We start from the raw sequence: 20,304 nt of genomic DNA on the forward strand, positions 1-20,304 counted from the left end.
ATTAAGGAAGAGGTCACACTAAGATCCTGTTGTTCCCAGCATACATCCCCAGTGACTTCCTGGGAGAGTCACTTTTCTTGATGCTGTAACAAAATTCCCAACACAAGCAACTTAAGGAAGGCTTTTGCTTTGGGGAAGAGTTTTGAGGAACTTGTAATTTGAAACTCTAGTCCATAATGGCTGCGGAGTAGTGATGGCAAGGACATTGCGACTGCACTCAGGACGCAGGGACTGTCACTGCCCAGCTGACTTTCTCATTTCAGCCAGCCTAGGACCCAGCCTGTGGGCTGATGCTGCCCACATTCAGAGTAGGCGTTTCTTGTTCAGCCTTTCTGCCAGCACTTAGGTAGGCACACCCAGAAGTGTGTTTCCATAGTGATTCTAAATCTCATCCAGTAGATAAGTAAGACTGACCCTCATGCTTTCCTTTCTCTCACCAAGTAGTGTGTGTGTGTTTGTGCATGTGCCCCAGTGTGTACATACATGCACACACAGTCCTGTCCTGGCTAAAGGTTTTGGTTCATTCTTTGAGTTTTCTGAGGTTTAGTACCACTGTCACTGGTTCGGAACTTCTCAGGAGTGTTTTCTGAGTTTGTATATGGATAGGAGCACTGTTAGCATGGCAACATAGGAACAATAGGCTGTCAGATGTCTAATAAGCTCTGCCTTGCTTCCGATGCTGCTGACTAAGAATTATATCCCATTAGTCAGGGGCAGAAAGCGGGGCTCCTGAACATGACCATCCTCCCCTAGATGAAGGAAGAACTGGAATGGCACCACTGAATAGATCTCTTATCTCTTTAGAGGAAAAAATCATTTAATGGGAGTGGAAGAAAAGGAGGCATGACCTGAGGGGAAGACTTTCTTGTTCACCCCAGGCAGAGGAGGGAGCAGGGCAGTCAGGCAGGGAAGAGGCAAGACTTAATTATACTCACAGGCACAAGCTGGAGACAGGCTTAATGATATTCACAGAACAAAGGAAGAAGCTAAACACTCTGCAGAGGCCTGAAGGGTTTTCATCATCTCGGGGAAAGGCATTGTTGAACTAAAAAGGATGAAATAAAATATGACAGAAACTGGATTAATCAGATGCAAGAGGCTGAAGGAAAACCCGATAAAGGAAAAATGGACTTGTCTTCAAATGCATTTCCTCGTTCCTCTTCTCTCCGTTTTGATAGCTTCATTTCTTCCTAAGCTCATTGAAGCTCTGCTCTCACAATTCCTTCTTCCTCTCTTGCCAGGCTGGAATGAACTCCTCTGTGCTTCACTGTGGAGAGTGTGTTCATGTGTGTGCATGTTCATACATGCATGTATGTGAAGACTAGAGGGGAATATTGGGCTCCCTCTCTATTCCTCTTGACCTTATTTTGTGAGTGCGTGTCTCCCACTCAACCTAGAGCTCGTTGATCACGCTATGCTGGCCAGGCAGCAAACCCTGGGGATCTTACTGTCTCTGCCTTCCACCTTTGGGATTAACATCTGCCTTTTTCTTTTAAATCCAGATCCTAGGAATCTGAATTCAGGTCCTCATGGGCCATATCTCCAGAACCCCCTTCATATAACTCAGAAACAGTTAGAAGAGGGACAGTTTTGAGAGTGAATGCCCCCCCCCCCCCAGTATGTCATTGATAAGAAAATTCCTTAAGTCATTCAGGGGAGTGGCTTGATTTGTTTTCAGACTTATTTGACAATGATTTTATTTTGACTGGCATTTTCTGCTTGACTGAATTGGGGTTTTGAAATCTTGAAGCCCAGCTGAGTGTGGAATCATGCTTGACTCCATTTCTTAAGAGGATAGCAGCTTAGAAAACAAGAGAAACAAAGAAAACCCACAGTACCATACAAGGCAAGCCCAAGCCCAAGCCCAGGCTGTCCTTTTCCCGTGGCATGTACAGTTGTACTGGCGCTAGACCTGGGCTCCAATGTGTGCTGGGAATGGGAGTCCGGTGCTTCTCTTCCTAAGAGTGGCAGCTCTAGCAATCCTGTCCTCTCCAGAGAGAACCTCGGTGATTCTTTTGAGATGCCTTCTGAAGGGCATGCAGCATTGATAGCCCGCAGTCTCCTTGTTCTTTGGATTCTGTGCGGACCAGCAGTGAAACTTTGCAATCTGGACCCAGCTGTACCTCCTTAAACAATGACCAGACCATACAGAGAGCAGACTTCTTGGCAATACTTTCAGAACACCTTCTTATAAAATTGCCTTGCTGCGGTGGGGCCTGGCTTCATAGGACTTACTCATTTAATATTACTTTGGACTTAATGTCTTTCTTAACAAGGCAGTCTTTGAATAGTTACCCCCATGAGAAAATAGGGCAATTCAATATTATGTGTAGTTTGCAAACACACACACACACACACATACACACACACCCATGTAAAAAAAAAGTAGTAAACTACAAATGGCTTATTGAAATTCCCATTCATAAATCTGGGCATTTTAACTTTTATTTTTATTTATTTAATTTTTGTTTTGTTTGGTTGAGGCAATATCTCACATTGCACAGGCTTACTTCAAACCTGCCATTTAGTCCAGGATTACTTAATGTTCCTGCCTCCACCTCTGTGGTGGTTTGAATGAGAATACTCCCCACCTGCACCCCGCCCCACCCTGCCCCCATAGGCTTATACATTTGAATGCTTTAGTCACCAGAGGGTGGAACAGTTTGGGAAAGATTAACCTTAGGAGGTATGGCCTTGTTGGAGTAGGAGTGGCCTTAGTGGAGGAACTGTGTCCCTGGGAGTGGTCTTTGAGGCCCAGTTTCCCTCCCTGCCTCCCTCCCCTCTCCTCTTTTTCCCAGCTGCCTGCCAATCAAGATGTAAAGCCCTTAGCTACTGCTCCATTGCCCTGCTGGCTGCTTCCTGCCACGATGATGATCGTGGACTAACCCTCTAAGACTGTAAGCAAGCCCCTAATTAAATGCATTTCAAAATAAGAGCTGCCTTGGTCTTGGTGTCTTTTCATGGCAATAGGGCAGTAGCTAGGACAGTTTCTCCAGCAGGAATTATAGGCATGCATTTACACAGGGCTGGGGATCGAGCACAGGACTTCTTTTATTCCAGGAAAGCGATCTACCAACTAACACACATTTCCAACCCTATCTTTTATGTTTTCGAAGCGTGAATTCTTTAATCATTTCTTAGATATTTGTCTTTTAGGAAATTGAAATTCTCAGACTCAGGACATGTAAATCCCAATGAGACATGGGAGCTATTCAAGCTGGTTAGTTTTGAAATGAAGCCGAGAAGGAGTGGAATGAGGAGAAGTTAGGTGGGATACAGTGGGTGCACATTGGAGAGAGATGCTTGCTTCTAGATGCTGATGGAGCCTGTATTTGCCTGAACCTTTGACTTAGCTCCCTGGCTAGCTTGCTTGGCTCGCCTAGTTATGGCCTAGAAACTGATTCCTACAGAGAGAGGTTAAATGCTTTGCCCAAGTCTGGTTCACTTATCCTGAGTTACCAACCCAAAGTTTGAAAATGTTACCAGGCTTAAGGGAGAAAAAGGTTGCTTCATTTGTGGCAGGGCCGTTTTCTTCTGTCTGCTTCTCATCATTTATTGATTCCCTTCCACAAGGAATTAGATGAACGGACTTCCGAGAACCTGCCTGACCCTCAGTCCCTTCCTTCCCTGGACCTCGGCGAAGTAGAGTCAAGTTTAGACGACACCATAGTTGGCCTTGGACATTATGGTATGTGTTTGTGTCACCTGTTAGCAGGTACTTGTCCCCATGAATGTGACTACCTGCCATTGCTGCCCAGCCCTGGACTGTGATGTTCAGGTCCTTTGTCCTTTCTGTCTTCATGGCAATAGTGAAGATGGGTTAGAAACTTCTGGTGGGAGACTTCATTTCCTGGGTTAAACAATATTGTCATTAACCTGATTGGGAATTCCCCAAAGCTCTACTCCCCTTTTTCATGAATGGCTCCCCTGCTCCTTTGATATATTTAAATTAAAGGCATGAAGCAGACTTTGCAAGAGCCACTGTTCAGAGGTATTTACTTGCTGGAAAGTAAGAGTGTTCAGAGCTGTTACCCAGCTGGAGGTGCTGCATGCCCTCTAGAGAGGAAGGCCCTGGCTACAGGGTCTTTCTGGGTCTTTGCTGCCCTACCCATAGAACAGGAATAACGAGTCCTCCTTTGATTATTTTCAAGAGCAAACAAGGTTGGGCATGGATGTTCTCTTAGCTTAGTGCCTAGCATAGTAAGAATGGAAAAAAGAAGCAGTTACAACACTTTGAGGATATTTTTGAATGCAAAAGTCTTGTTCACCAATATCCCTCTTGCCTAGAATAACACACCAGGTGTTGATTGCCTTTGGGTGGGCTACTCAGTCTAGGGGTTGTAACCCACCCGGCAGTCAGTTATTCCAGGGTCCCGGAGAGGCACTGTCTGTAAGATATGAGCTGAGAGAGAGGAAGGAGGCCATGCTAAGTTTGTCAGAGCCTCCGTTTATTAGAGACAGGGTACAACTTTTATAGGGTAAAGAGTTGGGGGATGGGCACAGGGGCCTGGGCTCTTGCCTCGTGGTTCACATTGGTCACATGGTCCGAGTTGGTCACATAGGCAGGAGGTTATCTTCGGTCAGGTCACTGTAGGCCAAGAAGTCACAACTAGGAGATGACACACCTAGTTCTTTAGATAGTTTGGAATGTGGGATGGGTTCCGCTAACAGATAGCTCTCCATAAACAGCCAATTTGGGTGTGGGGTAGGCTCTGTCAATAGAACGATTGCTAACACAATTAAGGGTGTGGGGTTCTCTGCAGACTCCCCAGGGTGATGGTTCCTGTAATGATTTTAGGAGGAAATTGGCTCCTAACAACCAGGAATATTATTCTCAGTATTTCTTGAATGAATTTATTATTAATTAATGAGTAGATGAAGAAATGAATGGATGCTATATTAATTTAGACCCTTAAAAAGCAAATGACAGCCGAGATCGGGTGCGTTTGCGATCAAACTGGACTCTCTGAATGTGGCTGACAATGGGGGCTGACTGATAAAGGCACTGGGACTTGTTTCTACTGCATGTACTGGCGTTTTGGGACCCTAGTCTATTTGGATGCAAAGCTTCCTAGGCCTGGATGTAAGGGGGAGGGCCTTGGACTTCCCACAGGGTAGGGTTCCCTGCCCTCTCTTAAGGGGGGGGGGGAGGGAGGAGGTTGAGTGGGGGAGGGGAATGGGAGGAGGGGAGGAAGTGTAAATTTTTGAATGGAAAAAAATAAAAAAAAGCAAATGACAATGCAAGACTAAAATGAATAACTTTTTAAAAAAATACTTGCATGAAAGAAAAGAACTAGGTGAGGCTAGGAGAGCCGGTAGACCGCAACCCAAATCTTATTGCTCTAAGAGGAGGGGATGCTCAGTGGAAATGAACTGTTCTACTCAGGAAGTCCAGAGCCAGGCCAGCTGCCAGGTACCCGCCCTTGTAGCGAATCGCTGTTGTGTGTTAGCAGTGTTTGCCAACGGGAGCCGTAGCTTCTGAGAGAACGCAGGATGGTTCCAGGGCAGCAGCTGAGCCACTCTGGCACACAATAGCAAGGCAGTGCTGTCAATGCCTGTGTTACAAGGTTGTAAACTGTTTGGGAGGAAGGGAACTGGAGGTGCCATGTATAAACTCTTCACTAATCGAACACTGAAGAAATGAAACTTGGATTGTGTCTTCATCTCAGCCCAAATTTGCACTTGGGGTTCCCTGAACTAGTGGAGTACGGGTTACCTCTTTCTGCTGTGTGGAGACTAGCACCTAACGCTCTTTAAGCTGCCAGTTACCAAGTTCAAAGTAATGTTGTGGAGGCCATCCTACAGTAGGCACGATGATGAAATGTTTATATCAGATGGATCTGTGGTAATTTTTGAAGTATTTTGTACTGTATTATTTGTTTCCATTTGAGGAAAGTGGAGGGATCAACTGTTCCAAGGGTTTTTCTTTCCATGAGTTGGAAAGTTAGAGCTTGTGTAGCCCCTGATGTAGGTGATGTTATGCTGGATGGCAGAGTCCTTGCTATGAATACAGCCCAGCATAGGATAATAAACTATTGTCTGAGATAGAGAAGTCAGTCTGTTCTGATTTCAAAGAGGAAATGGTAACTTTAAATGTGTTTCTGCAAAGAGAAACCAAAGACATGAAGACATTCGCTCAAGGATCGTGTAACTTCATTCCAGAGCAACATCTCTTCAGTCTCTCCTCGGCTGCCATCCACTTGCACTGCAGTGTGGAGAAACAGTCAAGTGTGGAGACTGACTGAGATTTTCACAGTTTGCCTTTGCTGTGGGTCTCTGTGCTAAGGCTAGCCCTGGACTCAGAGATCCTACTGTTTGCTGTGGGTCTCTGCGCTAAGGCTAGCCCTGGACTCAGAGATCCTACTGTTTGCTGTGGGTCTCTGCACTAAGGCTAGCCCTGGACTCGGAGATCCTGCTGTTTGCTGTGGGTCTCTGCGCTAAGGCTAGCTCTGTCTGCCATGGAGAGAGGAGCACACTTGTTTGGTGTGTTTCACTGGGGTAGACAATATCTTGATTTATCAGGCCAACTGCCACTGGTCAGCCCTATCCCCGAACCACCTCCTGCATGCTTAGTCTCCATTGTAAGTCATAAAATTCAGAATAGAAGAAACACACAGTAGCTTTAATGGGTCAGATGCCTTATAAAATACTTTGAACATTTCCCTTATTTTTCTGTAAATTCATATTTTTATAAATAATATTTTCTCACAAACATTAAATTGAAAAGAAAAGCTTAGAAGTATGTAACATTTGGAGTTGACAGTATTAAAGTGGTAAGTGACTGAGGTTAAGATTATTGGTGAGCATATTAGGTAATTGTGAAATTTTGTAATAGGATTATTTAATTTGTTGATTAACCCTGAAATGGTTAATTATTTTACTCAGGATCCTTTTTTTTAATTCAACACCTAGAGGAACCATTATTTATTTGCCTAGCGTGGACACATAAATTATGCAGTCATTTTTAAATGCTCCTACCCCAATTATTTAATCAGTTTTTGATAATGAACTGGAAAATTTATTTCCCTAGGAAGTATGGAGCTAGCTGTAGCAAAGGAAGACAGGATAAGCTATTAGTTACATTTGATATGCATTTATTTGAGTTAATCTAGCTAGTCATGGCTTACCATTATAGTCAAATGAGAACACACAGCAGGAACACTAAGGACTGTATCTCCATTTAATTCCTGACTTCTTGCACATTAATTTTTAAAAATGTTCTTTTGGAGAATTTAATTACATTTCGCTCTTCCTTTTGTTCCTCCAAATCCTCATACCCTTGTTCTCTTTCAAATTCATGGACTCTTTGTCTTTGTTGTTGTTGGTAGTGGTGAGGGGTGTGAGTATGTATGTGTGTGTTTGTAAGCATGTGCATATGTGTTCTTAATACACAAATGCAATCTGCTCAGTTTGTGTGTTTTTAGGACTGACCGTTTGATGTTGGATAAGCAGTTGGCATGGTCTACCATGGAAAAGACTATTTTCACTCTCAGAATTTCTTAGTTGCCCATAGTTTTGTTAACAGACTTTGTAGTTCATAGTTTTTCCACTGGAGTCTACACTGCCCTAGTGTGTTAAAAGTTAAAAAATACTTTGATTCATAATTTAGCCTAAAAGCATGAATTGACTTCCTGCATTAAGAGCCAAATTAGATGGCTCAGTGGTTAAGAGCACTGGCTGCTCTTCCAAAGGTCCTGAGTTCAATTCCCAGCAACCACATGGTGGCTCACAACCATCTGTAATGAGATCTGGCACCCTCCTCTGGCGTGTGGGCATACATGGAGGCAGAACATTGTATACATAATAAATAAATAAATCTAAAAAAAAAAAAGAACCATTACTGGAAGTTTGCTTGGTAACAATGACCAGTCCTTCTAGTTTCTAAAAGGCCCAGTGATATCCTGAATTTTCCTCACTTTGCCAATAAAGTAGTAGTCATTCAGATACATTCTTAAAGTGTGGCACATGCATCGGACTCACACTGAAGCGGGACCTAAAATTCCACTCTCTGCACACATTGGTAATAACTACTTTAGTTCCATACCAACAAAATATGGTAGAATAATGGTATAAAAACACTAGTGGAACTTTGCTACTTAAAGAAAACTGTCTGGCCATATACATACACCTAAGAACTTATAGACTACTAAACTGTATTCAGGGATTTGGGAGTGATGCTTACAGCTTAGTTTGTGAAAATTTCCAGGGAAATTCATGGGGTAAACTCAGAACTGAAAGTTTTTCAGACCTAAATAGAAATCTTTGATATGTTTGGTTCTATCTCTAACCAAATAATATTACAAATATTAAAAATTATTTTCAGGTTTTTGTCAGGCATTTTATGAAGTACTATTAGCAAAGAAAACAAGAACACATTAACTTTAGTTTATGATACCCACGTAGCAATCTCAAACACAAAAAGGCCCACTTCAGTCTGATGATAGAGTACTTAGTCTTAATAGTACTTAATAGTCGCAGCTTGACGGCGAGTGCACACTGCCTACATATGTTAGCATACTTAACAAATATCTTGCCATCCAACTGTTAGGTATCCATGATTTACTTCTGTAAGAGAAATGACTACCACTGTAGACTTTTGAATTTCTAAGTGGGAAAAGGCACCTTTATCGAACATTTCAAATAGCTTTTAAATGGAAGATGTTTGCCTTAAAAGTGTGTTATGATAGTGGACTTGTTAGTACTGCACTCTTTTTACAAAGAAAAGTAAGCAAGAAACTTAAGGAGAAGTTTGTGTGTGTGTGTGTGTGTGTGTGTGTGTGTGTGTGTGTGTGCTTTTAAACTGAATTTTGTTCTGAGCAATAATCTCCGGCTTATTTATAACAGCCAATTACATGTTCTTTCTGTGTGAATAAAACTGTTGCCATGAAATCACAAAATGAAAGGAAGGAAGGAGGGAAAGAAGGAACGAAGGAAGAAAGAGAAAGAAGAATGAAGAAAGGAAGAAAGGAAAAGAAAAGAAAGAAAGGAAGGAAGGAGAGAAGGCTGAGCAAGCCACGAGGAGCAAGCCAGTAAACAGTACCCCACAAGGCCTCTGCATCACCTGCTGCTCCGGATCCCTGCCCTGTTTGAGCTCCTGTCCTGACTTCCTTTGATAATGAACTGTGTGTAATCCAAACAAGCCCTTTTCTCCCCAACTTAATTTTTGGTCACTCTGTTTCATCACAGCATTAGAAACCTAACGAAGACACTGGGCATAATAGAGCAGAAAATGATAGCCTGGAGCTGGGTGTGGTGGGGTAGGCTGCAATCTCAGCCCGGACTGCAAATCTAGCTCATGACAGAGAAGCCAGTGAGATGCTGGCTCAGAAAAGAATACCAAACACTGGGGCCACTTAGGCATTCCTAGATTTTCCTCACTATTAAAGTTTGGCTCTCTTCAAGCATGACTGAGGAACATCGATGGTAGTTTTATTAATATTTGCCACCTATTTTATTGTTATGTGTGTTTTATTACAGTGTTTCTTCCTACTGTAATAATTAATTCCCAGGAATAAAGGCCCCTGCAGTCATTCACTAATTCTCTGCATTCTAGAGGATAATTAGAATGAATATAATATTGAATTAAAATGGTATATTCTCCACCCTGAAGCATAATTAATAATTTAGAGTGTTTCTTCTGCATGATTGGTCTCTAACTAAAATTTAAAAGTTATATTCAACTTGAAAAATTAAAGTGGGTATAGACTGACACTGGCCTGGCCTGCCACTTTGCTGTCATAGCCTAAGAAAGAGTCACAGAAATAGGACGGTTGAGCCCCAGAACATCAGCAGTCATAGGAAAGCAGTGCTTGTGGACCTCAGAAAGTAAGCTTTCTCATCTGAGAAGGCTGTGACCCTCGTCCTAGTGAAATAAAAATAAAACACAGTCATTAAACTAAAGGCCACACTGCTGGAGAAGAGTTACCTTGTTACCTTGCCTGGCCCATTATAGTTCAAGTTTGGAATGAACCAGTCAAGTAGAAAATTATCAATGTCCATTGCAGCCTAAGGTTAGATGGTAAAATCTTATGCAATATACATTACAGCGGTCTGAACAGACCACAGGATTCTCCTTCAGTAGGTGCATTCAATCCGCATGCATGCGTATTCTACAGTTGCACTCTGGGTTCTCCTACTTGGAGACTATACTCTGATGCTCAGCAATTCCTAAGTTGCCATGGGACTCAGGAAAAAGACCAATTTAGACTCATGTTTGAGCCTTGACTTCTATGTGCTAGCACTCAGATTTTGGATAAGACAGTTACTCGGGTTATAGTTTTTATAAATCATGCAGTGGAATTAATGATGCCACTATGAATATTAAATGGGATTGGATGCACTAAATGGCACTCCCAGCATGTGGCTCACTTGAATAGGGGCTGTTTTTACCCAGCCAGACAGAATGGTAGATGGTTCTTACTGCCTCCAGGATGCCTGATATCCTGGCTGACATTCTGATATCCTGAAGATCTGGCTCAAAGACATTCGCTTGCTTTAGCCTGTTCTGATACCTACCACTGGAACTCCTTGACTGTCATCAATGATTGTGTTCTCCTTAGGACTTGCTTTTCGCTGCTTTGGAGTACCGTGAGTCTGTATCTGAGTCATGCCCTAACCTAAATTCTAAAGCTGGGATATTGTTGCTAACAGACCTTTTCAGAATCACTTCTTAAGGATGTAAATTTCATTATATGTTAATTAAAAACTTGTATTAATTTTTCTTTATTCTTGTGCTTGAAATATATATACACTAATATAGGATGGTTTTTATTCTCATCCTCCTCCATCTCCCTCATCCCCCTCCATCTCTCACTAAGTCCCAGTTAATACTTACCTATGTGTTTGAGTTTGGGACCATCCAATAGAGCATGTGAAATGTACCGGTGGCCACACATTTATAAAGACTGCTATCAACTGTCAGTTACTCCTCAGTAATGAACAGGAGGGCTTGGAGACAGAATTTTGGCTGGTTTGGTCTTGTGCAAGTAACCATGGCTGCTCTGGGTTTGTGTGTATGACAGTCCTGTCATGTCCAGTAGTTTACATGCCATAGCTCCCCTCCCCGTCATGTGTCTATTCTCTCATGTGTGGGACAGTCCTGCCATGTCCAGTAGTTTACATGCCATAGCTCCCCTCCCCGTCATGTGTCTATTCTCTCATGTGTGTGACAGTCCTGCCATGTCCAGTAGTTTACATGCCATAGCTCCCCTCCCCATCATAGTCTCTTCCCCTTCCATGGTGTTCCCTGAGCCTCAGTGCAGAGGGGTGAGAAAGATGTTTTGACCAGCTGTGCATCTCGTCATTGACTGTTGCCCCTGCAGAGAGAAGCTCCTCTGATCAATGTTGAGAGCAGCCTGGGTCTAGGCTAGGAACACATGCTTAGAAGTTGATTAGTCAATATAGCCTTTTAGCAAAATAGTAACTGCAGGTCCTACCTAGGCCTATAGCCTCCGTAGCCATGGGATTTTGCCCAGAGTTCAAGTACCAGATGTGAAATTCCGTCCTGTGGAGCAGGTCTCAGATCCAGCCAGAGGCCTGGGAGTTGGAAATGTAGCGTCTCGCACTGAAGAATTGAGGCCTGTCCTTTTCAGATTTGCCCAGTCAGTGACGTGTTGCAGTAGCAGCACAAGTGGACTAGGACTAAAAAATGGCAACCCGCTGCCCAGAGGAGGAGAAGGCTGATGCTCAACCAGTCTTTACTGTAAGGGCTCTCGGAACCTGGGTTGCATGACTCTACAGAGGTCAGAGTCCAGAGTCGCGCCAGGGATGTTCTGTCTGTGTGAGGAGTTTGAATAATTGAGTCTCATGACATTTCAGAGTGGAAACACAATATTGCCTCCAAATGTATTTCATTATACGGTGTAGGAACAGAATTTTAAATTTATCAAATTAGCAATGAATATTGCACTCAGACATTTATCTGTTTAATTTATATTGCTAATAGTGTGATGCTATAATATTCTTATTAGAAATAATATACTTACTAGAAAGTGGGGGAAAAGTTTGCATGTCTCCCCGTGTGCCATGTAGCTGTTTCCTCCCGATTGACACATTCCCTCCTAGAGGGCAGGGGAACTAAGGAGGCTCATGGAAATCATAAGCCACTGGAGGCCCCTCCCCCTCCCCAAGGTTCTAAGAGTAGGAAACAGCCACTAGGGCTGGGGAGCTGTAGCTGTCTGCCAGCTATGCAGAGAACTCAGTGGTTTAGACTCAGACGTTGTTGCCCACATCGGGGTGCGCCTTTCAGTGATGACGCAATCACAGTCACCCAGCAGCTCCTGTATGTCACCCTCATAAACTCACTGGTTCACCCAACCCAGACCTGGCCGGTCTTGTTTCTTGGTCTGTCATTGCCCTCTCTAACAGGGGTAAATAGACATTTTATGTACGCCAGAAAAGGTATTACAGCATTATGGTTAGACCTAGTTATGGTATAATTAACAAAACTCATGTACATAATTGGCTCATTTAAGACCTGCTTTTCAGTAGTACACACTGATCTTATTATGAAGTAAAATGGTCCGACTTCTTTATGTGACTGGATCTCGTGAGCCTACTTACTAAAGCATCACGTCTTTTTAGTCTTTTAGATTATCTAATTAAGCCTGAAAAGCAAAACTTTTCACTAAATGTGAAGCATTTAAGAAAGCCCTTAAATCTCTTAATTCAGTCCTCGACATATAAAATATTCTATTTTGTGTCCACACAGAGCTTTGCCAAAATTGCTGGTGGACAAATTTTATGTGCAAAGGAAATATTTATAAGCTAAGCTTAAGTCTTCATCTCCACCAGCTAAAAGCTGTTATGGTAGGCAGTAGAGTGGGGACAAAAGGACAAGGACACTCACATCCTTGGGTCTGTAGACATGAGAGAGGCTGTGAATTAACGTTGCAAATGGAACTAAGGTTTGAATCTGCTAAGTTCAAGATGGGAGACTGTTCTGAGTCTTTGAACAGCCTCTGTGTAGTCTCAGGAGTCCTTAGACAAGAAAGGGGGCTGGAGAGATAGCTCAGTGGTTAAGAGCACTAGCTGCTCTACCAGAGCGCCAGGGTTCAATTCCCAGCACCTATGTGGTGGCTCATGACCTCTGTAATACCACTTTCAGGGGATCCAACACCTTGCCCTGACTGCTACAGGTACTGTACCCATGTGCATACCCATGAAATAAAAATAAATTTTAAATTTTTTTAATGGGAGAGGAAGGCAAAGAGGAAGATCAGAGAGGTGGTGTGGGAGAACTTAGCCCCCATTGCTCTTCTGGAGATCCAGGGAAAGGTGACAAGTTAGGGGAAATAGGTGACATTTCAAAAGAGGAAGATGACGAGATAACAGAACCTCCAGCAAAGAAGTATCCTCACTCAGAGATCCGTGTCAGACTTTGGTCTGTACAGCTCTGAGGAGACAGTTTTGTATTATTTTGTGAGTCACTAAATTTATGGTAACTTGTGACTAATGCTCATAGAAAACTAATACAGCTATACTGGCTTCCAGTCAATAGCCGCAGCCACCATATTGCTTTGTATGTGCCCTCCCCCTCCCTCCCTCCCCCCCTCCTCCCCCCTCCCTCCCCCTCCCTCCATCCCTCCCCCTTCCCTCCCTCCCCCTCCCTCCCCCCTCCCTCCCCCTTTCCTCCATCCCTCCCCCTCCCTCCCCCCTCCCTCTCCCCTTCCTCCCCCCCTCCCTCCTCCTTCTTCTTCTCTCTCTCTCTCTCTCTCTCTCTCTCTCTCTCTCTGTGTGTGATTGGAGTATTTTGCTTGGTTTTAGGCATTAATCTACATTTTTCTGATAGGCATTCAAAAATTTTGCCTCCCAATCCATGTCACTTTTCTATTTTGTTTTGTGATAGTTGAGCACCCCATCACACCAGATACTAATTAAATTGTTGTAGGCAGGCGCGCTTCCTTTATTGACCATTAGTCAAAATTGTGGTTTGTGGAGTAAACGAGAACAGTTTCTACAAAGGGCGAGGAAGCATAGCAGTTTTTGGCAAGGCACCATGGGAGCAGCATCTAATGCCTTTGCCGTGAATGACTGACACCACTTTTCACCAAACATGTCTCTCTTATTTCTAAAATAACTATCAAAACATAAAACTTAGAAGCCTTCGAAAGGATCCAACTGTCAGTTTCGCAGGGGCAGTCTGTGTCTGAACACCATCATGAACTTGAGTTTTTCTAAAGTCAATCCAGTTTTCCTGTTAACTTCAGGGCATTATGTCTGTAAGGTTGCCAGAATTGGTAGCTCACCCTGGCGTGGTCTCCGAGCTAGCAAGACTGGACATTCAAAACCCAGTCTTGTTGCTCTGGAGGTATGGGGTCCACATGTGGCAATACACTCATATCAGTATGTAGACTACACACGTCCAGTACTTTCATCTTTCCTTCCTGCTAACCCATTGATGCATCTGTATTTCTTTCTCCCTTCTTGGTTCCTTTAAATCTTTAGTGAGCGTTATTACTATTAAAGATTGGCCAGGAAAGCAAATATCTTAGATTTTGCACATGGGTGTTTGGACTTGTGAAGATCAAGGCGGTTTACCCCTTTTATGACCTGGATTGATTTCCTCCTGTTAGCTCAGGAAAAAGGAAGAAATTCAACCTCTCTGCCAGCTAAATTCAATGTGACCTGTTTTTCTGGTTTCAAATAGCACAGAGTCCCCTCCCTCTGCCCCCAACCTCCTCACGGCTTCATCTTCAGATATAATTGGACAACTTATACAAGCAGATGCTTATGAACATATGGCCTTCAGCTACGTATTTAGCATCCTTTTATTTCTGAGATTACAGTTTTGAGTAAGAGCAGCCTTTGTGTGTTCACAGCACTTTGAATGAGGAAATTTAGAGGCCTCCTTGTCAGGACTAAACATTTCTTTTAAATGTTTTACTTGGCTGGGAGTGGTGACACTCAGTTGAGGTCCCAGTACTGTTTGGGCTGAGGATTGGGAATTCAGTGCCAGCCTGGGATACACAGTGAGACACTGTCTAGAAGGAAGGAGGGAGAAGGAAAGGAGAAAGAAGGGGAGGAATGAGGGTTCCATTAGCTCTGTATCTAATGAGAAGATTGAGCCAATGTCCTGACTGCTGGCATGTTCATAGGCCACATTGTTACCTGTCCCTGAGAATCCCATTTTTCTTTGAAGCTACCATGATGTCACTGCACGCTTCCTACTCCTACAGCCCTTGTGTTCCAAGTTCAATATTTCTCTGACAACTCATCACTGTAAAATCATAGATCTTCTCTTGTATTAGCAATATCTGTTGATTTTCATGCCACCAATATCTGTTGGCTTTAGTTCTCAGGGGTGGTACTCCTGAGCAGGGCTCAGAAATGGGAGGCTGGCATAGCCTATCAGCTGACAGCTGTCAGCTGGTCCTTTGTTGCTGACGCGTTATCTCTACAAGAGCATCGCTGGCATGCTGACACTCAATCGAAGTCTAGAGTCTTGACTGACTGGATCAGATGATGTGTTTTAAACAGAATTCCAGTGATCTGTGTTCTTATTAAAGGGTTTGAAAAGCACCAAGCTTGGCTCTAAGCCCTATTATGGCATCTGTCTTGTCACCATATCACCTTTCCCAATGACTAGCTTTGAGATGATTCTTGCTTAGACATTATTGAATAACAGGCTAAATCTGGATACTATAAGCAGTACTACTTTTTTGTTATTTTTTTGTGAAAAATTATATGTCAGTATACCTTTCTTGTAAGGATTAATTTGTTTAGACAATTGTTCAAACAAGTTGGCAGAATGTGTGTGCTTAGTATCTCCTGAAATATATTTCTCTTTCTTCTTGAGAAGATCATTGTTTTGTGTGTGTGTGTGTGTGTGTGTGTGTGTGTGTGTGTGTATTCTGGTATATACTCTATATGTTATATACCAGAGAGGTAGAAAGTAATGAGTACCTGAGACATGGGGGACATGATCCCCTGCATATACTATCTAAGTTCCTTGGTCATGCTTCTTTCTTTACAAATAGAGTTATGTCCAAATACTATCTTACAGGTCAGCAACAGGATGAAAATGTGTGCTTTTGTTAGAATGACCACACCTTACCCTAGAAGTGGCCTCGTCACAGAATCATTCTCCCTTACCTCTTTTTTTTGGGGGGGGGGTTCTCTGTGTAACAGCCCTGGTTGTCCTGAACTCACTCTGTAGACCAGGCTGGTTTTGAACTCCTGCCTCTGCCTCCTGAGTTTTGGAATTAAAGGCATATGCGAACCCACCTGGCTCTCCCTGACCTCATAAATGTATTTTCCACCAAAAATTAAAGGTGCTAAGAGGTTTTGGGAAATAGTGTGTCTCTCGCGTGTGTCCGTGAAATCCACAGCAGTCTCCATGGCAGGATATGAGCAAATACTGTTTGGTGAGTAATTTTTGTTTTTTTAAGTAATAAGACTTTTGAGGGCCATTCTGAAAATACTTAGTGTACTTTTGTGAGCATATAAGACAGAGTTCAAAGCCAAGGGGAGTAGTATAGAGCATATCATCAGCTAAAAGAAAGCCGTAGCATCGGTGGTAGCTGAGAGTCTTCAGATCATGGAGCCAGCCTAACGCTGTGAAAGGCGGGTGGAAAGGGAGGAGGAGTGGGCAGAGTCACACTCAGCTGCTGCCAATGATTTCCCACAAAATAAAGCTATATAGAGCTGAAATTCTGGGGCCTGGTCTCCAGTAAAAGCTCAACTGTTCAGTTGATCACCAATGTACTGCAGATGGAGAACCTTGGCTTGTTGTGTGTGCTGAGCTAACTAACAAATTTTTTTTTTTTTTTTTTGGTTTTTCGAGACGGGGTTTCTCTGTGGCTTTGGAGCCTGTCCTGGAACTAGCTCTGTAGACCAGGCTGGTCTCGAACTCACAGAGATCCGCCTGCCTCTGCCTCCTGAGTGCTGGGATTAAAGGCGTGTGCCACCATCGCCCGGCCTAACTAACAAATTGTAGGAAGGAAATCTCAGAGGCATCTCCATAGATACTGCAGTAGTCCACCAGAATCATTTCTTGTGCTTGAGATGAATAGCGTGGTGTTTTGATAAAACTCCAGTTTAGTCCAGTTATTTTCTCCATATTACCTTCAGTATGTTCAAAGCGAGAATTCCTGAAATCTAGAATATCCATAGATATGCCGCACCCCCAGGCCAAAAGCTGTTAGTATACTTAAAGGAGGTTCGAAGTCAGATATTTCTTTCTCATTTTATCTTTTTTTGTTGTTCTTGTTCTTGTTGTTCATTTTTACCACATACAAGCTGTATGGATCATGGGGAAAACCTTTTCAAGGCTAAGTGTTCTCATCTGTATAATGGGAATAATAATAATCCAAATTTTTGAGTTAATGAAAATAGCAAGTTTAGCACAGGACTTAAGTCATAAAAAGCACCCAGTAACTTTCCACGAAAGAAGTGTAAGCAATGTTCAGGCAAGATTCATGTTTTCTCAAGTTCCACATAAAACTTTTGAGATTATCATGGATACTTTGAATCACCCAGAAATCTGATTACAACTCTTTAACATCTTCCTTTGTGAGTTATGTGTAACCTGTAACAAAATTTGATGTTTTTTTTTTTTTTTGGCTTCTGAAAAATAGAAATTTGCTTGGCCTGGTTAGTTCCCCTTGTCAAACTGTGGCCATAAAGCTGTCCATTTGGGCGAATTAGTTTAGCACCAAGATAAATTATTTTCTTTGTCAGGATCTTGGACAGTGCCCAGGAATCCCACCAAGTCCCTGCAGGTGTGTGGGCAGAGCTGGCAGCACTACAATCCAAGCCAGGAATGCTGTCTACAGAGTGTGCCCCTGCCCAAGGGTCAGTGATGCCCTCGTTGTGCCCAGTGCAAGACTTGGACCAGAGCTCTTTAAAGACATGCCTTTGCCAGCCATCTGGAGTCCATACGCCAACAGATAAAAATTCAGTACTTTCTCTAAATGCATTAGAGATGCAAATGCAGGTTGTGCTAAGGAGTATAATAAGAGCAAGAATGTACATCAGTTTTCCCACTGGAATCTCATTTGGGATTTAGGGCAAATCTATCAGATAAAAATGCAGAGCCTGATAATGTCCTTGCAATGGAAATATTCAGTCTGTTCATGCAGTTATTTTGATGGAACTCTCTCTGCTCTGGGATTATAATGAAGTCGGGTGATTTGCTGATACCTTGATGCATGTTCTCCATCTCAGAGGCTGTGTACCCCCTGCCTTCAGCGAGGCATCTTGGGATCCCTTCTATTAGTTTCCTTTTTACTTAGAGGGTAAAGAGACTTCAGGAATCTCCTTTCCCACAGTATAGATTTCTAAGACATAAAAATTGATGCTCCATTCAAAGGAGGATGGAATTTTGTTCCCTTCGGAAGTATATCTGGTATTAAAATATTCTAGAAATGATTTCCTATCCATAGTTTTCACATTTGAATCATATCACAAATCTATTGAGACAGACAGATCAAATTTATTTGAAAGAAGAGCATACCTTTCTTTCAAACATGATGAAAGCATGTTTGAAATGGTACTTTTAGTTACTGTGAGTCACAAAGCTATACAGTATATTTAGATTCTTTATTTAAATCTTTGGACATTTGATATATTTTGATAATATACATATCCCACTCCTCATTACAACTCCTCCTGAATGCTCCCATGTACTCCTCCTATTTTCATGTCCTCTTTTAAAGAATAACCTACTGAATCTATTAAGTATTGCCTATGTGCACTTAGATATCGGGCTACCCACTGGAGCAGGGTTAATGTACAGGGCCCATGCCCATAAAGAAACTGATCCCCCCCCATCTACTAGCCATCAACTGTCAATAACTCCTCTGCTGTAGGGGCGGGGGCTCTTGTACCTCCCATGCTGGAATGCTGACTAGATGTGAGAGATTTTTTTAAAAATAATTGTAGCCAATTCTAGATTATTTTAACTAAAACAAGATAATCCGCACTTTTTAAGTAGGAGAGAGAGAGAGAGAGAGAGAGAGAGAGAGAGAGAGAGAGAGCACGCCTTGTGGTTAAAATGGTGTGTGGCTTGTGCTTTGGACTGCCCATGGAGTGGGTTAGGCCTGTGACAGCATTCATCTTATCAGGATGAAGGTATGAAATGGCTACTCTAAGGAACTTGGGATAGATGTGACCCTCTGCCTTAAAGTCTGTGGCTCAGTCTTGCTTTCCAGACTAAAATGATCTTACTGACCTTGAATCTGGTACCTGGGCGACCTGGTTTGTATGTCCGAGCACAGGCTTTCTAACTGGGACAGTTCTAATCCATGGCACCTTAGCATTTTGAGTGGGAGCCCATCACATATTTTGTGAATTTTCCATAACGCATTTTCTCATGGTTAGACTGAAGTTGTGTCTTCCAGATAAGATGACCGTGGATCTGACATTGTGTCCTTCTGAGTGTCACGTGGGGGCACTTGATGTTCTTGTGCTTGTTTGTTACTGATATTGACCTGGATCTCTTCAACAAGGTGGTCCCCTTGTCCCTGGCTGTTGGATGATCTCTAGTTCAGCATTCCTCAAGCATTTTCATCCCGGGATACCTTTACACTCTTTAAAAATCCTTCAGAGCACTACTGAGCTTCCTCCTCCTCCTGATACAGATATGGTCTGTGCCACATAGGGAAATTGAGACCACAAAAAACAAAGCAAAACAAAAACTCGCTCATTCAGAACTAGGAAGATGGTAAATTGCTTGCCTCAGAAGCATGAGGACCAGAGCTCATATCTCCAGCACCTGAGTACAATGCTGGGCTTGGTGGCAGGCATCTGCAAGCTCAGCATTGAGGAGATTGGAGTGTACAGGGAGAATGGAGACAGACAGGGCCCTGAAGCTTGCTAAGTAGTCAGACTAACTGAACCAGTCAGCTCTAGGTTCTGTGAGTAACCCTGTCTCAGAAAACAAAATACAGAGTGATTGAGAAAGACATCTGGCCTCTGCCTGCATAAATGGACCTGCACACCCATGTGCAATACTCATGGCTACACACACATGCATTACACATGCAAAACAATCATTTTAAAGTAAGAACAGTATGTCAATTGCATGTTGATAGAGATAGCATATTTCTTATTAAAGCTGTGTTTTCCAAAATTAGTAATGAGTTGAGAATTGTTATTTTTTACATTTACAGTTCTTAATAGCTACTCTAATAGAAGACGGCTGCTTTGTGTTTGGGCCTTTGTCATATTACATGCTGTATAGTCTCTGGGAAGTTCTAGTCACTCCAGAAGCTTGATAAGGGCAGATGCTATGAAATATTAAAGCTTTGGACTCCCTGCTCGAAGCATTTTAGGAACTCCCCGGGGTCCCTGGACCACTCTTTG

General features: G+C 42.8%; 1 protein-coding gene across 2 annotated transcripts in view; it reads left to right on the forward strand.

Moving 5' to 3' along the window:
- Nek11 (NIMA related kinase 11) overlaps window positions 1–20,304 on the forward strand; it is a 215,468-nt gene that overhangs the window by 108,718 nt on the left and 86,446 nt on the right. For both annotated transcript variants that reach the window (XM_041677504.1, XM_041677505.1), the window contains one exon: window positions 3,574–3,688. In XM_041677504.1, coding sequence (XP_041533438.1) covers window positions 3,574–3,688 — 115 coding nt within the window. The remainder of the gene's footprint in view (window positions 1–3,573; window positions 3,689–20,304) is intronic.

The sequence above is a fragment of the Microtus oregoni genome, unplaced genomic scaffold (genome assembly GCF_018167655.1).
Source record: "Microtus oregoni isolate MIOR12 unplaced genomic scaffold, Mior012 000028F_ref0000031, whole genome shotgun sequence".
Classification (NCBI taxonomy): domain Eukaryota; kingdom Metazoa; phylum Chordata; class Mammalia; order Rodentia; family Cricetidae; genus Microtus; species Microtus oregoni.